The following is a 22102-nucleotide window of genomic DNA, read 5'->3' as shown; positions in this document are numbered from 1 at the left end:
CATCCCTAAAGGTTTTGCGACAGGCAGTCTGGAATAAATAAATGACTCTTCTTTCCATGGGTTTGGTACAGGATATCAGGAAGAAAAGATGCAGAGGAGTAATTAGAATGATTTAGGGGCGGTTTCCCATACTTAGCTTATCATGAAAAACTACTTAAATGGCCTAATATAACTAAGACCCAGTCCTGGATTAATCTAAACCCTGTCCGGGACACCACCCCATAATTATACATGCAAAGGATGATAAAGATTTGACACTCTTTGATGCAGTTTCCCAGATAGGGCTTAAAGGGGAAGTCCAATCTAGACATTTTAGCCTGTTTATCACGGGTAATTTATGTCCACTTTGCATTATACATGAGGAAAAATAAATAAATTTGCACGATTTCTATTATTAGATTGATAGTGTGTTGAAGCGGAATTTTCGTAACGGTCTTTAATGGACACAATTAACCAGAATGCACTGCGCGAAACTGATTTATTAGCTCCACCCACTAACCACTGTTCGATGCAGTCGTCAGGTTTGTTTGACTTCATGTGGCGCCGCAGGAACCGACAGCTGGATGACGTCAAGGTTCCGCGAAAGGGATTTAAAAGCAAACTCCTCCGTATGATTTCGCGAATCGCTCTCGCGGTACTTTGACGTCATCCCGCTGTCGATTCTTGCAACGCCACATGAAGTTGAACAAGCCTAATAACTTCTTTTACCGCTCAACTAGCTCTCAAATCAACTCAAGTCAACTTGAAGTTAGCCGGCAGACGAACGCATCCAAAGAGTAACTCCGCTTTAACCGTCTCTGAGGGGGAAATCACCAAAGCCCTCGATAAAAGATGACTAGAACCTGTGCAGTATGTGGATGTAAGGACAACAAATTCAGGCCACCGGGAGTTTTTATTGTTGACATCAACGCGACCCTCAGCTGAGCCACCACTACACTACTTTGAATATGCAGCCAGCACTTTCGTCAGGAAGATTTTGAGTACTGTTTTCAGCCCAGTTTTTCCGCGGACTCAGGTAATGTAAAATTGTTAAAATATCTAAAACATCATTTGGCTTAGTTGTTGCTTGTTTTGTGTAACTACGGTAAACATACTACGTAGAAAGTTATTATCATGTTTTTGTTATTATAAACACGAGCAAAGCAAGCTAACGTTAGCTCCTGTGCAGCTGTCAATCAAAAACGTTATCATCTACTGTCAATCATCTCGCCTCAAGACCCGCCCCCATTTAGAACATTCAGAATTAATGTAGTCGTGCATTTTTCTTCCGGTGATTTGATGACGCGTCAAATCACCGTTACTGTAGCAGTTAAAAGCTTTAATTTTTTATATGGAGTTAGTACATTTGATGGCAGCACAATCAACTACATATATGGCATGAAATATAGTGTTGGAGCATAATGTTGCTTTAGGGTGGACTTCCGCTTTAAGACTAGTCCAAGACTAAAATGCATGTTTGAGCTGTCTTAACTAAAAACAGATTGCACTGACCTATCTTAGAATATATCAATGCCACTGATGCACAGCAGAATTGTGCTTTTGTGATGAACTTAAAAGTCATAAAAAATATAGAAAGCCTAGTTCTGGCTTAATCTAAACTCCAGTAACCACCCCTTTGTGTTTAAAGGCTCTCTAAGCGAATCTGCGAGACGTTAGTTTTTGTTGACGTTTGAACTGTTTTCAAACAGACGCAGCGTAGCTAACTCCTCCCCCTCCCCATCCCTTCCGTGCTTTCATGAACGCGCCCAACCCCCACCCCCAAATCCTTTTTGTCGTTTATTGGCTGGAATACTTTGTTTTGTTTTGTGCTGCTAGGTTTGGCCACTATGTTGATATTGCCGTTTGTGAAGCCTGGGCTGTCTACAGAGATCGCGTTTTTTTACAGTTTGATCAGCGGACAGGCAGCAAGCAGATAGTGTGAGGAGATGTTTCCGGTATGTAACAAAAAATGTTTTATGGTCTAAAACGCGTCAATTCGCTTAGAGCGCCTTTAAGTTAGTTTATAACAGCAAAACTTGCCTTATCAAATGCAGGGTAAACAGCTCTGAGTTCAGTTAGCCAACCATACGGCATATGACCCACTGGATATGTTGCTGTGAGAACTGCAACAGCCTGGAAAACAGCATAACAGCAAGATTTAAGTCATATTGAACACCACAAGATCATCTGAAGTAAAAAACAGCAACAAAAAAGTTGATTTTAAAAATGTAGTTGCTTTGGAATCACAATTGTTATGTATGGTTTGGGAACAAAATCCGCTTGTTAAATCTGACGTCATGCATCACTTTTGGGACTCTCTCAAATGCAATAGGGAAATAACAGAAAAATCGCAGTTGCATCATAATGCAAAACTCTCAAAAACACCTAATCCTAATTTTTATCTCCATAACAAAATCCGAGATGAACAGACATGGACTCATGGAAATTGATTTTTATGAATTATTAATATATTGCTGTCAGGGTTTCTATGAGCTCGGAGACTGCAGTGTACAATTTTTTCGCAGAAATGTGTGATATGAATAAATAGTGCTCTTAAACAGCTGTTTAAATAATATCCTCTATTAAAATGAGTGGGGTCCTTGACCCGGAAACCGTATTCCTTTCGTCATGACTTAACAAACGGATAAAAGAACAAGCAAATGTCCTTTAAATACAAAACAGTTTGAGTAAAACTCAATTATCTGAGCTATACAAAGATGCTGAGCTATACAAATTGAATGCATTATTAAATACAGACACACTATATCCAACTCTGTAGGGCTGATGAAAAAGTGTTTTATAAAGTGTTGCCTAAAAATGTATGTAAATATTGTAGAGACACAATTATGTGTTTTGTTTGTATAGGACAAACTAACCTCTGTGGCAGCTATGCTTCCTTTCAGATCTCGCGATACAAACAGATTGACGATGGGTCTGCTAATCCTCTGCGTAGCCAGAATTAGAGCCAGTGGCCACCAAAAGCTTAGCATCTTTTTAATAGTGGCATCCCCCTATTACACAAAGAAGAGATAATACATGGGTTTTAGGGGGCAGAGCAATGAGTTATGAATTAAATGGAGAAAAAACTAAACAATGTAGCTGTGATACTTTAGCAAATAAAACATTTATGCAGTGGACATTTGTTCATTGACTTTGTGTCAGTTGTGAAAGAGCAACTGTACTTACCCCAACCTCAGGCCCGCTGGAGTCTGGGATGTTGTCATGTATGTGTCTGTAGTACCCTAGACCAACAACAGTGAAGCGTACGAAGGCCCCCATATACAGAGAGATGATTGGAATCAACAAGGGCTCGACACACGCCAGACGACTGTGGAGCAAAATAGCCACAAACACAATCTACAGAAAGGGAGAGGAAGAGAGACTACAATGTAAAAAGTGACCTGCAGTGATATTTAGCCCTTTCTCGTCGTCACATACAGAGTCTACTATTCAAACCCAACTATCTTAATAACAAAATCTACTATAAGACTAGTGCAACGACCCTATACATCGTTTGTGCAAGCACAGTTAAAATGATTAAAGGTCCCGTTTTTCCTGATCCAATTTTTCAAACTTAAAGGTGCAGTGTGTAATTTTTAGAAGGATCTTTTGGCAGAAATGCAAAATAATATACAAAACTATATTATCAGGGGTGTATAAAGACCTTTAATAATGAACCGTTATGTGTTTATTACCTTAGAACGAGACCTTTTTATCTACATATACCGAGGGTCCCCTTACATGGAAGTCACCATTTTGTGCCACCATTTTTCTACAGAAGCCCTTAACGGACAATTTTTTTACTTTGTAAAGTTGTCTCAGACGGTGACATGTTTGTCCGGTGGCAGCTACCTTAGCTTTTCTATGTGTTTCAAAAGCGAGGGGTGAGCAGTGGATTAAGCCATTGGTTGCAATTCCCAACCTCACCACTAGATGCCACTAAAATTTACACACTGGACCTTTAAGTTAGTGTGTAATGTTGCTGTTAGAGCATAAATAATACATGTAAAATGATAAAGCTCAAAGTTCACTACCAGGCGATATATTTTCTTTAACAGAATTCCCCTTTCAAAGCCTACAGCGAACGGTCGGTTTGGACTACAGCCCTCTACTTCCCGATTTATTGACGCCAATATAAGAGTTTTTGACTAAACTCCGCCCACAGGAATACGTCAGTCGCCAGCTAAGCTCAAACGGCTCTGCTAAGCTAAGCTGCTATCGAATAACAATGCACTAAAAAAACTACACAATCAGAACTCGATACGTATTTCTGAAGGAGGGACTTCATAGAAGAAGGAAGACATCAGCCTGTTTTGAGGACAGTGAAAACAGCGGTATACAGATAAGTAAATTGTGTGAAAAGTACTGCGTTTTTTTACACGTGAAACATGAACACATGTTATATTACACACTTTTAACACAATCAAAGCTTCAAAAACACAGAAAGAACAGGACCTTTAACACAATGCTCTACCAAGCTACAGATGCAAATTAAGCTACAGAAATGGGTGGTTATCGTGCAAATTAAATCCAATGACGCTACAAGGACAAGATTTCTACAGCATGGGCTGCTACCAGTAGGGACATTTATTTAGTTAACAAATGCAGTTATCTGATGTTTACCTGTGCAACAACATCAGAAATAGAGGCACATCCCACCAGAAAACTGTGCTTGTGTTTCAAAAGGATTCCAGCATGAGTCCAGGCCTAAAAATACAAGCAAGAGCTACATTCAATTCCAATACAATAGAGTTCAAGGGGATCAGTCCAATATGCTCTTTTTTATTTACTGTTTTCTACATAAAATCATCCAACATAATGTAAAGATCATTATGTGAAAATATAATCTTGATTTCTTTAATATTGACTGAGTAAGGCCATTTTAAAATTTAATTGAAATCAGTGACTGAAATCAAACTTTCATGCTCTTAAGCTTATGACTTTATTACAGATAAGGTCACATTAAACTCAAGGTAGCATTTTATGCCTCACCTGAAATAGCAATGCACATATTATCATATTAATATATTTATGATCTTATTATGCTTACATTGCAAGCTATTTAAATAAACATTATTGATTCAAATAGTAATTATCACATAATTTCATTGTTCCTAACACCTTTTTACGCAGGAAGGCCAAGCTTAACTTCATTTATGTATTCATTTTTTCAAAAATATTAATTTGATATCAAATAAGGAAGGTGGACCCAATGCAGTTCCACAACATAGTTTTTCCAGATCTAAAAAGCTTGCGTTGCCTGCCTGCCTCACACACACACATACACATACACACACACAAAAGCACTCACGCACACACACACACACTTTCTCTCCGTCCATCTGTGCCAGACAGTCAAGCCAAATTTCACGGCCAGAAGATAATCTTTTACAACCGCATATCTACAGATAAAGTAGTGATGTCACTTACAACGGCATCAATTAAAGGAAAAGCAGCCAGGTAAAGGAACGCCCTCCGGGTATTACTCCCCACAGACTCGTCCACGTGATGCAGCTTGTTGATGATGTAATAGCCCAGATCTGTGTAGGCTAAACAAGAAAAAATACAGCATGATTAATATATATTACTGCTGCCAGTAATATACACATAACAATTTATAAACACAAATATAATTTGGGGCCTGAAAATAATAATTATAAACGCCTCTGAAATATCTGGGTTTTCCAAGCCTGTGGGAATCATCTATCTATCCGCTATTCACTGTGTGTATTATACACTTTGACGACACAATAAGATGATGAAGAGTAGTCATGGTATGCTAACAACACTCTCTTCTTCATTTAAAAGCCCATCATTAAGCACTGTGGACAGGTGGTGGCTCTTTGATTAAAAATTCATGCTCTCATCCAAGTGGTTGTTGGTTTATATCCTATATCCATCAGGTTACCATAGCAATGTTCTCTCAGTGCCTGACACTATTTTGTTAATGGACAAGCACTCAAATCAGGATTGCTCATGAGCCACGGCACAATGAGCTCTAAATCAGATTTTGTTGCTCTGTATGTAAATACTGTTATTTGGGTAAATGCAAATGCACTAGGCCCTGGTACGCAAACTGACATCTATCGATAAAAAAGTTTATGAAGTAACATGTAGGCTTGACAAAGTCTTTTAAAATGGTTTAAACATTTTTTAGGTTTGACATTTTCTAACATGATGGTAACAAGTTCAACATATTTTACAGATGAAGAGCATGAAGCTAACACTCAATATTTTAATATTTAACATGATTCTACCATGTATTATGCTAACATTTTTTAGCAGGATGCTATCATGTTAAAACATGTTTTCATAGGATGCCAAGTTTTAGCAAGATGTTAGCCCATTATAGTATGAAGCTAGCACGTTTTAACATTATGCCAGCATATTTTAACATGAAGCTAGCACATTGTTGCACAATCATGTTAGCATAAATTTAGTATGTTTTAGGGCGATATACAAATTAAAGTAAGCATGACTATGCCCTACTCCTTTCGAAGGAAAGCAGTTGAATTGAGCTCATTGAAAGTATAAGGCCAGGGTGCGATTTGTTGGGGGGATTATGTCCACCTCTGGTCTTTATATCCCTGCCTCTGATTAATTATTTTTTCATCCCGGTGGGGATAAAATTCATCTCCATGAATAATAGTCATTAGACAGCCATATAAACGGCCTAAAATAAACATAATTTAATATAAGTATAATAAATTAATGCTTCTTTTGCTCTTTTTAGTGGTAAGTAAATATAGTCTTTAAATAAACAGTAGCTACCATTAACATATTTTCCATTGAAAAAAAACTAGCTTTAAACTCTTTTAAATCATTCTATCCCTGTCATGAAGCATTGTGTGGCATTAAAATAAAGACAAACTAAATTATTTCACCTAAATTTGGATGTAATGCCAAAATCATTCAACACATTTCTTTCAAAATTCATCATGAGAACTCATAACCCAAGATCATGTGATCACAAACGTTTGAAACGCCCCTACAAATGGCATACCGTTCCCAAAGTACTCTTCAAGGACACAAAAATAAAGACAAAAAAATGGTGTTGGCTCATTTCAACAGTACAATAATATAAGTCAAAGGGAAATTGGACCTGTTTGGGAAATTGGAAGTTAAAATAAAAAAACAAAGGGATCTCAGCGGAAGAATAATGTTAAGCTTATTAAACTTAAAGGGGAATTCCGCCCTAAAACGGAATTTAGGGTGTTTTTTCGTTGTTAACGAGTCAAACTTTCATTTAAAAGCATATTTATGACTAAAGAGCAACATTTAAGATATTTAAGATTTTCGTTTTCTGGTAAACTGGCCTTTGAATGGGAGTGAATAGGGCATGTCGATTGAGCGCACAAAATCTCTATTTTTACAACACTAAGGAGGCTCGACACAACGTGATACTTTACTCGAAGTATCACGTGGGTCTCTACACATGAACGCGAGCATTGAGAACATTGTTTGTGTACACAGATTTTAGTAAAAGCGAAAAGTTTGGAACAACTTACCGTGCTGTTAAACTGCGTCCCGCCGCCATATTGCCAGTCATGAGCAATCGATTTCAGAATGCGATTGAATGGACTCCATAGGACGCTACTTTTCAACTACAGGGTCAATATTGTTTTTCACTTGAGACAAAACAACAAATTATCCGTGCATTTATATGGAACTATGCTTTAGGAGCTATCCATCTTTACTCTCCTTCCTCCTTATGTCGCATTCTGAGATCGATTTCTCATGACTGGCAAGATGGCGGCGGGACGCAGTTTAACAGCACGGTAAGTTGTTCCAAACTTTTCGCTTTTACTAAAATCTGTGTACACAAACAATGTTCTCAATGCTCGCGTTCATGTGTAGAGACCCACGTGATACTTCGAGTAAAGTATCACGTTGTGTCGAGCCTCCTTAGTGTTGTAAAAATAGAGATTTTGTGCGCTCAATCGACATGCCCTATTCACTCCCATTCAAAGGCCAGTTTACCAGAAAACGAAAATCTTAAATATCTTAAATGTTGCTCTTTAGTCATAAATATGCTTTTAAATGAAAGTTTGACTCGTTAACAACGAAAAAACACCCTAAATTCCGTTTTAGGGCGGAATTCCCCTTTAAAGTCCCCATGAAATCAAATTCTTATTTTTGCCAGTCAGAAACTTTTCATGATCGCAACAAAAAGATTCGATAAGCACTCCACAAAATCATTAAATATGTGCAGATTGCGTACAGAAATACTTTAGATTTAAGGCTGATCATTGAGAGAATGAGCAAAGTGTCGGGATGAAATGAGGAAACGCATTAAAGGCAGACATCTGGATTCATTGGAGTCCAAGCAGGTGAGCTTCAGCTTTGCTTGCATTTGCATTATGAGTGTTATGGCGTATTTTCATTTTAATGTTGGACTAAATAAACCCCCGTTTGTAAACTTAATGGTTCAGGGTTTCCCGCAGAAAATTTGTTAGTTAAGGCGGTAGGGTTTTCAAGCTTAGGCGGCCTCCTTAACTGAAATATGCTGCGGGAAACCCTGTGGTTAGTAGTAGTACAGTACCAGCGGGGCTAAAGGAGGTCGCACACCGGACGCGCAGCTCAGCGGCTCGCGTTCTAAAAAAACAGAACACATTGTTTTCTATGAGTACACACACTCCTTACTCAGGACGCTGCTCAAATCCCTGTTGTGCCACAGAGCGCCACTCCCATAGTTTAACATTGAATACCATCATATTTGTCCCAAATCGTTAGCGATTATCATTGGCCACTAACGTATTATTTGCATTTTGAAGTAGACGCTATCTTTAACATAGCACAATCATGTTAGCATAGTGTTTTAGGGCGATATACAAATACAAGTAAGCAAAACTCTACAAGTAAGCTCTTTTTAGTGTGGACTTCCGGTGTACGATACCTCGGAGTTGTCCTAGACGTGACTCAACGTGGCGCTTAGTTGCGAGTGCGGTGTGCAACCCCCTTAATGCTCATGCTGTCGGGTGTCCTTATTAACTATTTAATGCTTTAAATACTTGTACAGGGGCAAAATAAATGAAAAAACACAATTTTACACAGCAGATATTTTTTGGTAATAAAAATAGACCCAAGTAAGCAATAACTTTTACAATTACATAATAATGAAGATGCAATAATAATTGTAAGTAATAAATACATTACAATAATTAATATTTAGGTAGCCTTTGTAATAAAAAACACCTTTATTTATTATAACAAATGCCTGCAGGGGGCGCTAACGGACACGCTTCTGTTACTTTCACTTTAGATGCTTACTTTTAGGCAAACAATGTTTAAATGTAATATCTGTCCAATTCTTTACAACAGAATTGATACAGCCACTGTTATTCTTGAGCAGAACATGCAGAGATAAAATCATGTAAAGTCAGAGTAAGGGTTTAATCTACTGAGACGCTTCACATCCGACACTGATCAGCAAACACAACGTGTCTCAGACGAACATTTGGAAACCCAAACAATAAAGCACACGCAGTAAAAGACAGAATATAATGCATGCACATTGCACTGGAAAAGATTTAGCCAGAAATGTAACTTTATGCTGATAGTAGGACAGTGGCCGTTTCTCAAACAGAAAGCTGCATCCTCCGGAGGTCGCATGCAGACTGCATACATCATCAAGCCTGGTTTATTTCAGTTAACTGAGCATTACATTCACAAGTCATAAGCATATTACAACAATTTATGATTAACTAAATATAATATTGAACTTTATAATTATTAATATTCTCTAATAAAACACTCTTTATGACTTATGCAGTCTACAAATGCGACCTCCAAAGGATGTAGCCTTTTGTTAAAGAAACGGCCAGCATTTCACCTTTACGAGAAATCTTGTGACATAATTATTTTCGCGATGCATATTTCTCATCACACAAGTCCTCGTCACACCCCTAGCAGATTGTTTTTGATGATATATACAAAATTTGTGTCTTAGAAAATAATAAATGTATGGCTAGCATGTCATTTATCTTTAATATGCAGGTAGAGATGCTAAATAATTAATCGCGATTAATCGTTAGCAGAATAAAAGTTTTTGTTTACATCATATATGTGTGTGAACTATGTATAATAAATTTGTATAAATAAATGTACACGCATGCATGTATATGTTTTAGAAATGTTTACATGTGTATATACATTTGTATATTTATGTATAAATTATTTTATATATAAATATAAATACTTAATATATACATTTTTTTTTCTTACAATTATACATGAATGTGTTCATATTTATATATATACATATTTATTATACACAGTTTACACACATATGTGATGTAAACAAAAACTTTTATTCTGCTAACGATTAATCGCGATTAATTGTTTAGCATCCCTGCCAGGTACTATAATCAGTTTTTTGTAAATGTAATATAATTGCTTAGTTTTGTTATTTAAAAGTTATTTAGTGCCAGTAATCTAATGTTGTATATGCATCTATGTTCAATTCATTGTCTTACTGAAGTTTATTGTATTTGTCTTTTAAAGCAGCAGACTAAGGATGATGTTCATCAGTAAACATTTTCACCAACTACTAAAATTTTGGTTCGTGACAACACTAATGCCGACTTTAATAGCAGATCAATAAGTTGGTTTCATCAAATCAACATAATAATAATGATGTCCAAACCAAACAACGGTTGGCTTTGTCAAGCCAGCATAATAAAACTAATTTAAATCAAACAACAGCATGTTGACTTTCACAAGTCAACATAATATAAATAATAATGTTAGAACCAAACAACAGTATATTTACATTCTGAAGTAAACATGATAATCTTTCAGTTTGCCAACAAAGCTTTCGTCTTTTCTTACATCAATATTTGTTTAAGTAGATTGTCTTAAGATAACTTGTCTTTTTTAACCACAGCCCATTCAACTTTTTGTAAAGACCTATTTGTTAGTAAGTATGGTTGCCAAAATTACATTTATTTTCTGCAGTGTAGGAGGGCAGCATTTTGCACAATTTGTTTAATGACAATATAATTACGTAGGATGAACAACGATCTAAAAATAAAGTATGTTAACGTACCTCGTATGTAGGTTATGTGCCGTGTGGTAATGTAAGGTAATGTAAGGTAAAGTAAAGTTTGGACAGTTTGTTTAAGAGAGAGGTCTGTCTGTTCAAAGAGGGTACACAGAGCAGGCGTGTAATAACCGTAAAAAAGCAGGCTTTTTAATAAAAAACCTTCAGTCAACAAAATAAATGTATTTATCCTTGACAAAATAATGTTTATCCTTTGTGGAGTCATGTTTTTGTGACAAATAAACTCAAAACACATTTGGTAAGATTAGTGAGGTCCACCTGCTTAAAGAACCAAAAACATTATTTGTTAAAGACACCTTAGTTTTGGTGGGACATCCTAGCCTGGTTAGCCAGACCTACATCAAGATGTAAGGTCTGGCAACTCTTCACACAAACGGCTCAATGCAAGGGGCGGGATATAAGGTTGTCCCTCAAAATGCCTCTGCACGCAATAGGATAGCGCTATGACGGATCAGAGCAACGAAGAAGGTGACGTAGTTACCGTAACCAGTCGGCAAAACTCCAAACACATCTTTCTTGCTTAAAAAGGACTTCAGTAGGGTTTATTTGCTCTTCTCTCAAAGAAAAACATAAGTCTCCAGTCCTCCAGAGTCGCGGCCAAAGCCGCTTCAAAAGAAAGCTGTTCGCCAGCAGCAGCAGCCATTCTCTGTTTTCAAGTAGGAACCGTTGCAGCTCTGTCGTCATCATGTTAAGCCCGCCCCACAGACGCTACACACGATGTGATTGGCCTGACCAAATTTTGGTTTTTGGACCGGTTAAGTGTATTGTGAGTGCCTAGACTAAACCCTGGCAGCAAATATATTTTGCGGCCGCTAGGGTGCGTCTAGATTTCTAGGCTAGGGACATCCTTCTCCAGGCACAAAACTGCTTTCTAAAACTCTCAGTAATGACCGATTTGTTCGAAAAACTATTTGCAATTTAAGATATGCTATTTCATTATAATAAAACCTGCAACATTCTTCATAAAGAAGTGCACAGAGAAATCAAAAGGCAAGAACAGATGCATATAATAGAGTAGACTGACCAATAAGAGTGTGGAAAATGATGGCCACAGTTCCCGCAGCAACCATGCACAGGACCGCCTTGGATCTGTCCCGTTTGCTGTTCACAAACACCAGCCCTACATTCTTGAAGTCGCTCATAGGACCCGTGAAGAACTTCATGAGGGAGTAAGCCAGGCCATAACTGGCAAGCATTTCCACCGCATTTTCTTTGACTGTTGCAATTCCCCTGTTTAAAGCCTACAAATGAAAAACAAAATATTATATAGATTTATATTTAGCATTGATTTTTTAAAAAAAATGTAGGGTTATTTTAAACCCAGCCGAGTGTAGTGATCAAAATAAAGGTTGAAATCTAGATTTAGCCCTATTATCTATGTTGATAGATCTTGTAAAAGGATGAATGTACTATCAATGGACTATCGTTCTCATGGGATTCTACTACACAAAGAGGGTTTTATCCCCAAGATACAAAACACTTGTGTAGTATCAATTGACTAAATGCCTTTCATGGCAATGGTTCCCTAAAAAAGAAAAAAAAAAAATTCCCAAAAGCACTATTTACTAAACTGAATAAATTGAACCACTGGACCAAAACCGCAAATTACTGCTTTTTAAAAACTGTATTAGTATGAAAACATAGCACATGACATATATTGCGTTTTTTCAGTGCACCCTGGCCTGCTAAACATCAGTACTGAATAAAACTGTCAGCTTTAATGAACAACACTGTATTATAAATAAGAATGGCTTATGAACACGTGTCTCAAGAGTCACATGGTCGATTGGGTAACACTCTACAATAAGGTTGTATTTGTTAATATTAATAAATGCATGAGCTAACATGAACTAACAATGAGCAATATAGGTTTTTGATCTTTGTTAATACAATTGTCCATGTTAGTCCATTGTGCATTAATGTTAAGAGTTACAGCTTTTAAATGCTGAAGAATTCATGACATAGAGAATGTTTTTAGTAATGTTAACAAATACAACCATGTTGTACTATAAACTGTTACAGTCGATTGTATAGACGGTTTCATCGGACGCACGTGATACACGTCTGGATCCGAACCTTACTTCCGGTTTCGTTTTTTTTATGGTCTGACTAGTTACTAAACTGATCTCTTGAATGAATGCCTCGTCGAAAATAACAAATGTTTTGGTTTCCTAGGTAATCTATGTGTTGTTTTTTTGCTTGTTATATAAATAAACTATGTTTAAAGAACTTTGTTGTTATTTATTCTTAGCGGAGTTTACCGGAAGTTACGTGCGGACCGCGACAGCCGCTTGTTTATGTTGTTACTGCTGAAACGGTCTATAGTTATAATAAAAGCAGTAAACATTGCACTTCATTTGAAACTATGCCAGAATATATCAAACACATGACATGATGACTAGGAAATGTGTCAGGTCACAGCTAATAAAAATGTTTGTAATTTAAATAACCTTTGATCGCCTGTCCTAGATTTTAAACCGATGGCACCAATATTCTTTTATCTCTGTAATGATTTCGGTACTGACAGAAAGACAACACACACACTTATATTCAAATCTCAAGTACTGATTTTCCAAATGACTGCACAATTTCTTTAACTGGATGTTGCTAAAAACTGGATCTTCTTAAAAGTTTCTATCCAGAAAAGAATAGATGATATGTTTAGCTAAACTATTATTGATTCAATTATTAAATTTCAATATATCATTTGCATGCACTGCAAAACTGGAGTACTCAATTTTTTTGATGTAATCGGTTTCTACAAAGTTTTAGGTAAACCAAATCAAATTGTTGTGTAAATAATTTTTATAAATTACAATTAATCCAAACTTAAAAGTTTAAATTTCATTTTATGTAATATTTAAGTACACTTCTTAAAACTACTGTTTGCCACTGTTTGCCATAAGTACTGTTTACCATTTATCCTTTGTATTCTGTACTTAAAGGGGCTGTTTACACTTGGTATTAAGATGTGTTTTCATTGATCGGATCACAAGTGGACGAGAGAGACACATTGCGTTTACACCTGGTATTTAAATCCGTCTCTTTTGTCCACTTTCGACCGAATCTGTCCTGAATACTGTGAGGGGGTGGTCTGTGAGACGGTGGGCGAGTCTCTCTGCTGTCATTCAAACGCGAGCGGGAGTAATTATGAGTTTATATGGACGCAAACTTATATTATGTCGGAGCCCGCTGCTTGTTTAGCAAGTATACATGCTGCACAGTGTTTTGTACGTTTATTTGTTTAGCTTTCTCTGAATTTTCAGCGCAATTGATGAAATAGGATCGCGCAACTTTCACGCTTTCAAAACGAAACTACGGAGAACACCCCGCAGTAGTTTAATCAATGAAAGGCTAAAAATAGAGCTATTCACCGTATGTTCACGGCAGAAATCAAAAAAGACGTAAAATTAGTGTTTAATACCTCAGATTAGATAAATGGGCGGAGAGAAGGCGGTCGCATGTGGCTGTTCGAACGCATTCAACCACATTGCGTTCCGCAACTCCAAAGCGATCCGATCGAAAGTGGTTTCGACTACCTCTGAATGTGGTTGAAAGTGGTCGAAAGTGGACGCGTTCAAAACGTTTTGAACACCGTTTACACCTGGCATTAACGTCGTCCACTTGTGATCCGATCGACGAAAACGCATGTTAATGCCAAGTGTAAACAGCCTCAAAGTGACACTTTGTAGTTTGTCAACCTTCATAATATATTTTCAAGACCCTTGTGATGGTACATCGAGTTAAAATAGGTTGAATGACATGTCCACCATAGCCTGACAGGGTTTGTATCGCTTTTACTCGTACTTTTAAACCTGGGGTTTCGGGTAGTAACCTGAGCACAAAACAAAAAACTACAAAAATCTGCTTTACGGCATAGCCTACGGCAGTTTCTCCACTTCCTCAAATTCGGACGTGAGAGCGCAACTATTTATTTTCCTGATGTTTTTGTCATGGCCGAAGCAGCAACTAAGAAAAAGAAACCCGAGATTTTGTCGGAGGAGACCAGAAAGAGAAAAGGGGAGAGTGACAGAATAAAAAGAAGGACGAGGATCAATTATATTGGGCCAGTGTTCGCTCGCTGGCGTGAACTTAAGAAGGAGGAGGGTTTTTTGACCGATGCTGACTTGGCCCTCATTATTTACTTTTGTACTAGTAAATAATATTAAAATGCTTGCATATATAAGTACTGTCTGGCACCCGAACACTATTTTTTATGTGAATTTTACTGGAGGCTACTTGGAGAGTTAAGAGAGAATTATATCACATGACATTGTGGCGCCGTGGTGGCATCATGGCCCTACGACATGGGCGATTGGGGTTCGATTCCCATTTAAGGCAATTTGTTTTTATATAAACTTTAACCAAGCCACCACCGTTACAACTGGCTTGTAAACGTGAACTACGCGATCTTTAAAAAAAATAAAAACCCTTAAATTAAAAATTTTTTGACACATGACTTGCTGGAAGGCACATTTTGTGACCTAAAGAGTTGTCTTCTTTTCCTTTGCAACAGTGCTACGGCGCTTGTGGCCTCTAGAGGCGCTAGATGTAAAAAAATACATGTCTAGCACCCCCTAGTGGCCAAAAGTTCCATGGTGTGCCTTTAATGATTTCCCATATACTTTTTGTTCACAATTCACAGAAATGCATAATGTGAATCATGAAATTAAGAAAAGTGTAAGTGTCAAGATACTAAGCTCAGCAGACTTTCACACAGTTATTGTTTATATGATAACACATATCTGACATATAGCCCACAGGCACTACACTTCTGAACTATGGTGACCACCATGAGGTGGTAGTGAAGTATTTTAATAATTTTTTCAAGTATTTGTTTTTTATCAGCGTTTTTCTTTGGAAAACATACATACCAAAGCAAAATATCATAATTTTTACTTAACTACAATTCATAAATGCGAAAAATCTAAAAAAAAAAGTTTGTTTTACATTTAATATGTAAGTACAGTACATAAAACATATTCTTACTTTTACTTAACTAAAAAGTATTAACTTTTACTTTGGTAAAAGTATGAAAGGATACAATTTTAACGTAATTAGGTATTAAATAAATTTTAATATACAATATAAAAGGAATAAACAGTATGATTTTATGCTTTATAATGTAGTTAACTTTTTCCCAAGACAAACACTCTGATAAAGTACAGATGTTTGAAAAATATAATTAAAATACTTAAGTACTCTGGTAACCACAAAACTAAAAAAGCTCATTTTTCTAAATCTCCAACTTTAATGAATGTTTAACGCTATAGAGTCTCTCGTTTTACTGAAAACCACATAAAATACTTGATAAAAAATGCTCTCGTAATGCAGGCTCATGAAAAGCATGCTGGAAAGCTTCCTCAACCAATCGTGTTGATTTAACTTTTTTTTAACTAAAGTAAATTTGCAGTGCAAGACTCTTAGATTACCTGGCAAATTGAATGCCATAAATCTCATCACAACCACCAAAAGTCTGCAATTATTTGCAGTGTTTGTTAAAATGAGGCTGTGCTATTGAAATGACTTTGTTTGGAAGGAATACATAGGATGTTTGAGAAACAATGTATAAAAGACTCAGTGGCTTTAGATATCACTTAAATAAAAGATTGAAGTAACTACTTATAATCTCTAAATGTCATTTGTAACAAACCAAAATAAAATGGCTAAAAATGTAACAGATATTTTACTTAATATTTTTGGTAAATTTTAAAAAAGATATTTAAGAATGCCATGCACACTTAAATATACATTTATACACTATTTCACACTATGATCTACTCATTTTCACCTTAAAAATAAGTAGATAATTTTTTTTACATGTTAAACACACATAAAACCTTTAAGTTTAAAAAATGTTTTGACAAGTTTAAGTACAGTTCACTCCTTTTAAATGATTACATTGTACTGTTCAGGAATACAGTGTAATATAACAGAAAATAACCTGTCCCAAAATAGCAGTGTCTATTTAAACTGAAAATAGACAAACTTATTAGAAAAGACTATCTTCACTAAATCATCCCACCATTGCAAAAAATAGCACATCACTTCTATTTTTACATTGTGTGACTGACCACCATTTGCATTTACTGTAAACAAGATTGTTGCATCTCCAAACAGTAGCTTCCTATAGTGTAGCATACTCAGCAAATGATGGCAGCTTTGGTAAACATGAGAAATGAGGGTTGTGACGAAAAATGTATTTAAGGTTTTGATCATTTGTTTAAAATATTACCAGAAATGTTCAGCTCTTGTGAGTAACAAACAATCACAAACACAACAGTCAAAACAAATATATTAATTTAATATGTCTGTCACAATTATTGGCACTCTTATGAATTCATATGAGTAAAATAAATTTGCTGTACAATATATTCCCAATTAACAGATTTCATGCATCACGGCCATAAATAAGGTAACATTTCCTTTATAACATTATTCATCTAGATGGGTTAGACCAAGAAATATAGTTGTAAAGCAAAACTCAAAATTATTATAAAAAGTGGCTATTATACAAACGCTGTTGATTAAGTTAAATGAAAAAAAGACTCTAGTCTCATTCAAAAACAAACTTAAAGGTTTGCAAAAATGACTTAAACTTTAGGTGGGATCAAGTTCTCTGTTCAAAAAAATTAAAAGAGCTTTTTGCAAAAAACAAGTAGGTTTATTGTCCACAGATCAATATAATGTTTTGGGGATGTTTTTCTGAGGACCTGAACATCTTGTACAGCCTTGTCTCATAAATAGTATTAATAAGTAACTTTCAAAAACACAAAAATATTTTTTGGCTGTTTAAACAAAGGCTGAATTGCACAATGTAGACGTATTTTATTACTCTTTTATGGCTACGAAACGGAAAACATTTACAAATCTTTCATACCATTAAGATTGCTGTATAATTGTCATTTAACCATTTTATCGATAATGTCACCAACCTAACCCTACCACAAACCTTCTAAACCCAAAACGTTTTTATACCAAAAATGTAAAATAAATTGTACTCTTTTTATATTATACAACATAATAGACATGTGTGCGTTTTGTAACAATATTAACAATATAGCATTTTAAAAATATTTTGCTAATAGTCCTACCCAAAACAGTTTATTAAAATCATGTACAGTATTGTTTAAAATAAAAAAGCATAGCAGACAGTGTAATCACTATAATTTATTTACGGCAAATTTTCAAAAGCAGTACCAAAAGGAGTTAAAATGACGATGTGCTGTAGCCGTGGTCCTCTCAGTGGTATATAAAGTACAGAGAAGTATTAAAGTTATTAATCCACGCATGCACGCATAACCCAATGTGCGTTTGATATCACTGCCATGAAGCAATGTGTCATAAAGCTTCTTGAGCGGCAATATTTGAATGTGAATTCATTACGAATGCGTTATTTGATGTTTATGGTTTTGCTGAGAACTGAACTGGACTGAACTTGGATCTGTTCCTCGCAATCATATGAATATTTAATTGAATAAAATAACATATTTTGTTAATTAATGTTGTGTTAAGGTGTAATAATTGTTGCATAGGAGAAGACTGTATAGAAACAAACACCTTTTGTGTGTCATGGGAAACAAACTAGATACTGCAAAATGTTTAAATGTTGCTCATTTTAAAGTTTTCTTTCTTTCTTTATACCATACCAGCATCTATGGCTATATTCATTGTGAGAACCGGTTAATCCATACAAATTAGATACACAAGTTGGGGGAGGGGTAATTAAGTATCCCTAATTTTACCTAACTTGCATGTTTTTGGCCTGTGGGAGGACACCGAAGTACCAGGAGTAAACCCACGCTGATACAGGGGCTGCATCCAAAAACCGCATACGATCATAGTATATAGTAGGCAAAAAGTAGTAGGCGAACGAAAAGTATGTCCGAAACCTCAGTATACATAAAACGGTAGGCAAGAATTACCGGGATTTTGGACAATTTCTCGCGAGATTAAGAGGTATGTGTTCCTAAATACCGTCCAAAAAAAAACGTTTACTTATCAACTATATAGTAGGAGAAACAGTACGTGAACAGAGTAGTATGTCCGAATCCTCAGTATTTATAGGCCCTGTCCCAAATGGCGCACTTTATGTGGACTTTCGGTCTCGTGGCCTTAAATTGCACGTGCTCGCTTAGTCTACGAATCTGTCATTTTTGTGTGCTCATCAGCGCCCCCTTTGAACTCTTGATGCAGCAGGCTTCGCGCACTTTACCAAACCAGAAGTCCTTGCGAAAGAGAAATCAGACGACGGAAGGGAGGAGGTCACACTGATGGGCAACTTCTCTTCATATTTCCGGCGTGACACTCGAGTCTGTCCCAAAATAATACTTTGGTGCACCCTCTTGGACTCGCGTCAAGGGTCCCTAGGGTCTGCACTACATGATGTCATCAAAGTGTGGACTCTGAGGAGGTCCACAAGTCCGGAGTGTGCCATTTGGGACAGGGCCCTAAAATGGGGTGATTTCGGTGATACGCAGGGATGTTACTTAGCACCCTGACATCAGGATATCCCACAAAGTGCTCAACTGATTCATCAAAATAAAGCTGCAGAATTGCCACAGCTGTGTTGTGACGGCAGTAAATATGTAATGGTTTGTTAGAAAAATACATTTGAATAAAGTTTTTTATATGGTATTCAGTTCTATATGTTTTAATTTACTGTGATGGTTTTATTTATTCATTTTTTGTTCATGTTTCCTGTAGTTTTAGGTAAATAAAATAACATCATTGCTTCACTAAAAGTCTATAGATTCACATGGTTGTGCATAACTTTTGGGGTGGGCTAGCAATGTAATTCTGGGGTGTAATATCTTAGAGAAAGATTTAAGATTAGAAAGATCTTAATTCTTACTTATTTTTCCCGAGTATAAAACCAACAATCTTCTCCAAAGGCAAGATCTTTGAGCAGCTGCCTGACTCTCCTTTGTCAAGACATTTCAACCATTGTAAACACTAACAGAGACTGTACAAAGTAGAGTTGTCAAGTTACTGATGCAATCAGGTGTTAGTTCACCTGTCCTTCATACAAACACATACATTTTTATGCCCGTTATGAGGTTTGTTTGAGGGCACCGCTGCAAGGACCAACAGGAGGATGAAATTAAAGTATTGTGAGAGCGATTCCAGAAATCATACGGAGAAGACGTGATATTGTGATGTCATCCACCTGAAGGCTACTACGTCATAGGTCACATGATAACGTCAACATGGCGGATGAGGTCCATACTAACGTGAATGTATGTACTGGCTCGTTAAGTACAGGGAGTATGTGGATTCGGACGCAGCCAGGGAGAACCATTTTAAAGTTTTAAAGTGTAGTCTTGTTTAATATAATTCTCTGAAAGTCATGAACATTTCATTAGGTAAATGAGTAAACTGTCTTAAATAAAGTAAAAATACATCTGAAAACATGCCATTAATAAGAAACGTCAATGCCTATTTGCTATTTTAACGCTATTTTAAGTCTGTACGTCTGTAAAGCTGTTAATATGTAAATATCTAATGTATGTGTCCTGTCAACACATCAATATTATACGTTTGAGTGTGTGGTACAACCACACTTTACGTAAAACACATGTATTCTCATGACATCATGTTGTCTTGTAAGGATACATGCACTGTAAAAAAACTTTGCTGCCTTAAAATTCTTTGTTGAATCAACTTGGATTTACAAGTCATTTCAACTTACTATTATTTATCTTGACTAGAGATTAGTTGTTATAACTACAGGTGAGTTGTTATAACTTATAAAATTAAGTTGACTTTTCTCAACTATATTTTATAAGTTGTGACAACTCATCTCTGTTGACATGACTTGTAAATCTGAGTTGATTCAACAAAAATTTTAAGGCAGCAAAGTATTTTTTACAGTGTGGCATCAGTGAGTCTAACAAATCATTAGATATTATTCAAACACTCCGAGCAGAAAAAACAAAGTCCAAAGTGTTGTATAAAAGGGTGGGAATTATTGTGCAATACACATATTTAACAAATATTTGTTTTTGTTAACACTGTATTTTTTCCACGTGTTTGACTGGGAGATCAGAGTTTTTTTTTTATTAATTCAAAATAATATTTCTTCAAACAAAAGACAAAAAAATGTATCAATTAATTTATTAATCAATTTATTGCTCATATTTTCCAAGGATGCAAACAGTGTATTAAAACTCTGTGTAAAACAGCATTTACTCTACACTTACTGCTAAATAGTTTCTTCTTTCATTTGCACCTGCAAACAATTCGTTGAAAGCAGCAAGAAGTGTATGTGAGAAAGTGAACTTCGTGAGAATGTGAACTTCTTTTCTTATCTGTGTCTCTGTCTGCCAATTCTTTGCTCAACGCCTTACAACAATGTGCACTGAGATAATAACGGTCTGTTACTGTGGGCAGTTGAACTATTATAGTTTGTGTTAACATTTTTGATACAGATGAATTTGTGTCTGGAAAAGACAAACTAAAATTAAAAGAACAAATTGAAATGTTGTACCTTATGGGGTACAATATTATACTCCAAGGACCTTTTGTGTACCTTAAGGAACAATTTTGTACCAGTTAAATTTAAGGGGTACAAAACAGTTAACTGTACCTTTAAAGGTACACAATAGATCCTTAAGGAACAGTAATGTACCTCAAAAGGTACAAAACGGTACCTTGGTGTACCACCCCAGCGACAAAAAAGGTACAGTTTTGTACATTTTTTTCTGACAGTGTAGACCACAAAACCAGTCTCAGGGCTCAACATAAAGGACTGCCCGGTTGCCCGGGGCAAGCGTGAGAGACGTTCGGGCCAGTAAAAAGTATTGTCACTTGCCCGATCGGGCCAGTGCTTCACCCTCAGTCACTAAAATATATTTTCATCAATGTATATTATTTAACATCTGGGAAGCAGACATTTACTTGGGTAAAAAAGAAACGATGCAATATTTTGCAAAATTTAATGTCAGTTTACAGGTAAAACAGAAAAGTTGGGAACCTTTTTTAGTTGGAACATGATTGTTGTATATGTGTACAATTATATTTTACTTGAATTATTATTTTTAAATATGTGACACAGACATT

The 22102-nt window shown here is 36.1% G+C and overlaps 1 protein-coding gene across 2 annotated transcripts in view; it reads right to left on the bottom strand.

Moving 5' to 3' along the window:
- The window catches only part of ankhb (ANKH inorganic pyrophosphate transport regulator b), a 33300-nt gene that overhangs the window by 8834 nt on the left and 2364 nt on the right, over nt 1-22102 (bottom strand). For both annotated transcript variants that reach the window (XM_065276528.2, XM_065276527.2), the window contains exons 2-7: nt 12066-12282; nt 5410-5528; nt 4603-4686; nt 3166-3336; nt 2856-2990; nt 2020-2112 (exon numbers count right to left, since the gene is read on the bottom strand). In XM_065276528.2, coding sequence (XP_065132600.1) covers nt 2020-2112; nt 2856-2990; nt 3166-3336; nt 4603-4686; nt 5410-5528; nt 12066-12282 — 819 coding nt within the window. The remainder of the gene's footprint in view (nt 1-2019; nt 2113-2855; nt 2991-3165; nt 3337-4602; nt 4687-5409; nt 5529-12065; nt 12283-22102) is intronic.

This window comes from Paramisgurnus dabryanus, chromosome 6, assembly GCF_030506205.2.
Source record: "Paramisgurnus dabryanus chromosome 6, PD_genome_1.1, whole genome shotgun sequence".
NCBI lineage: Eukaryota > Metazoa > Chordata > Actinopteri > Cypriniformes > Cobitidae > Paramisgurnus > Paramisgurnus dabryanus.
This window is presented reverse-complemented; position numbering and strand designations above follow the sequence as displayed.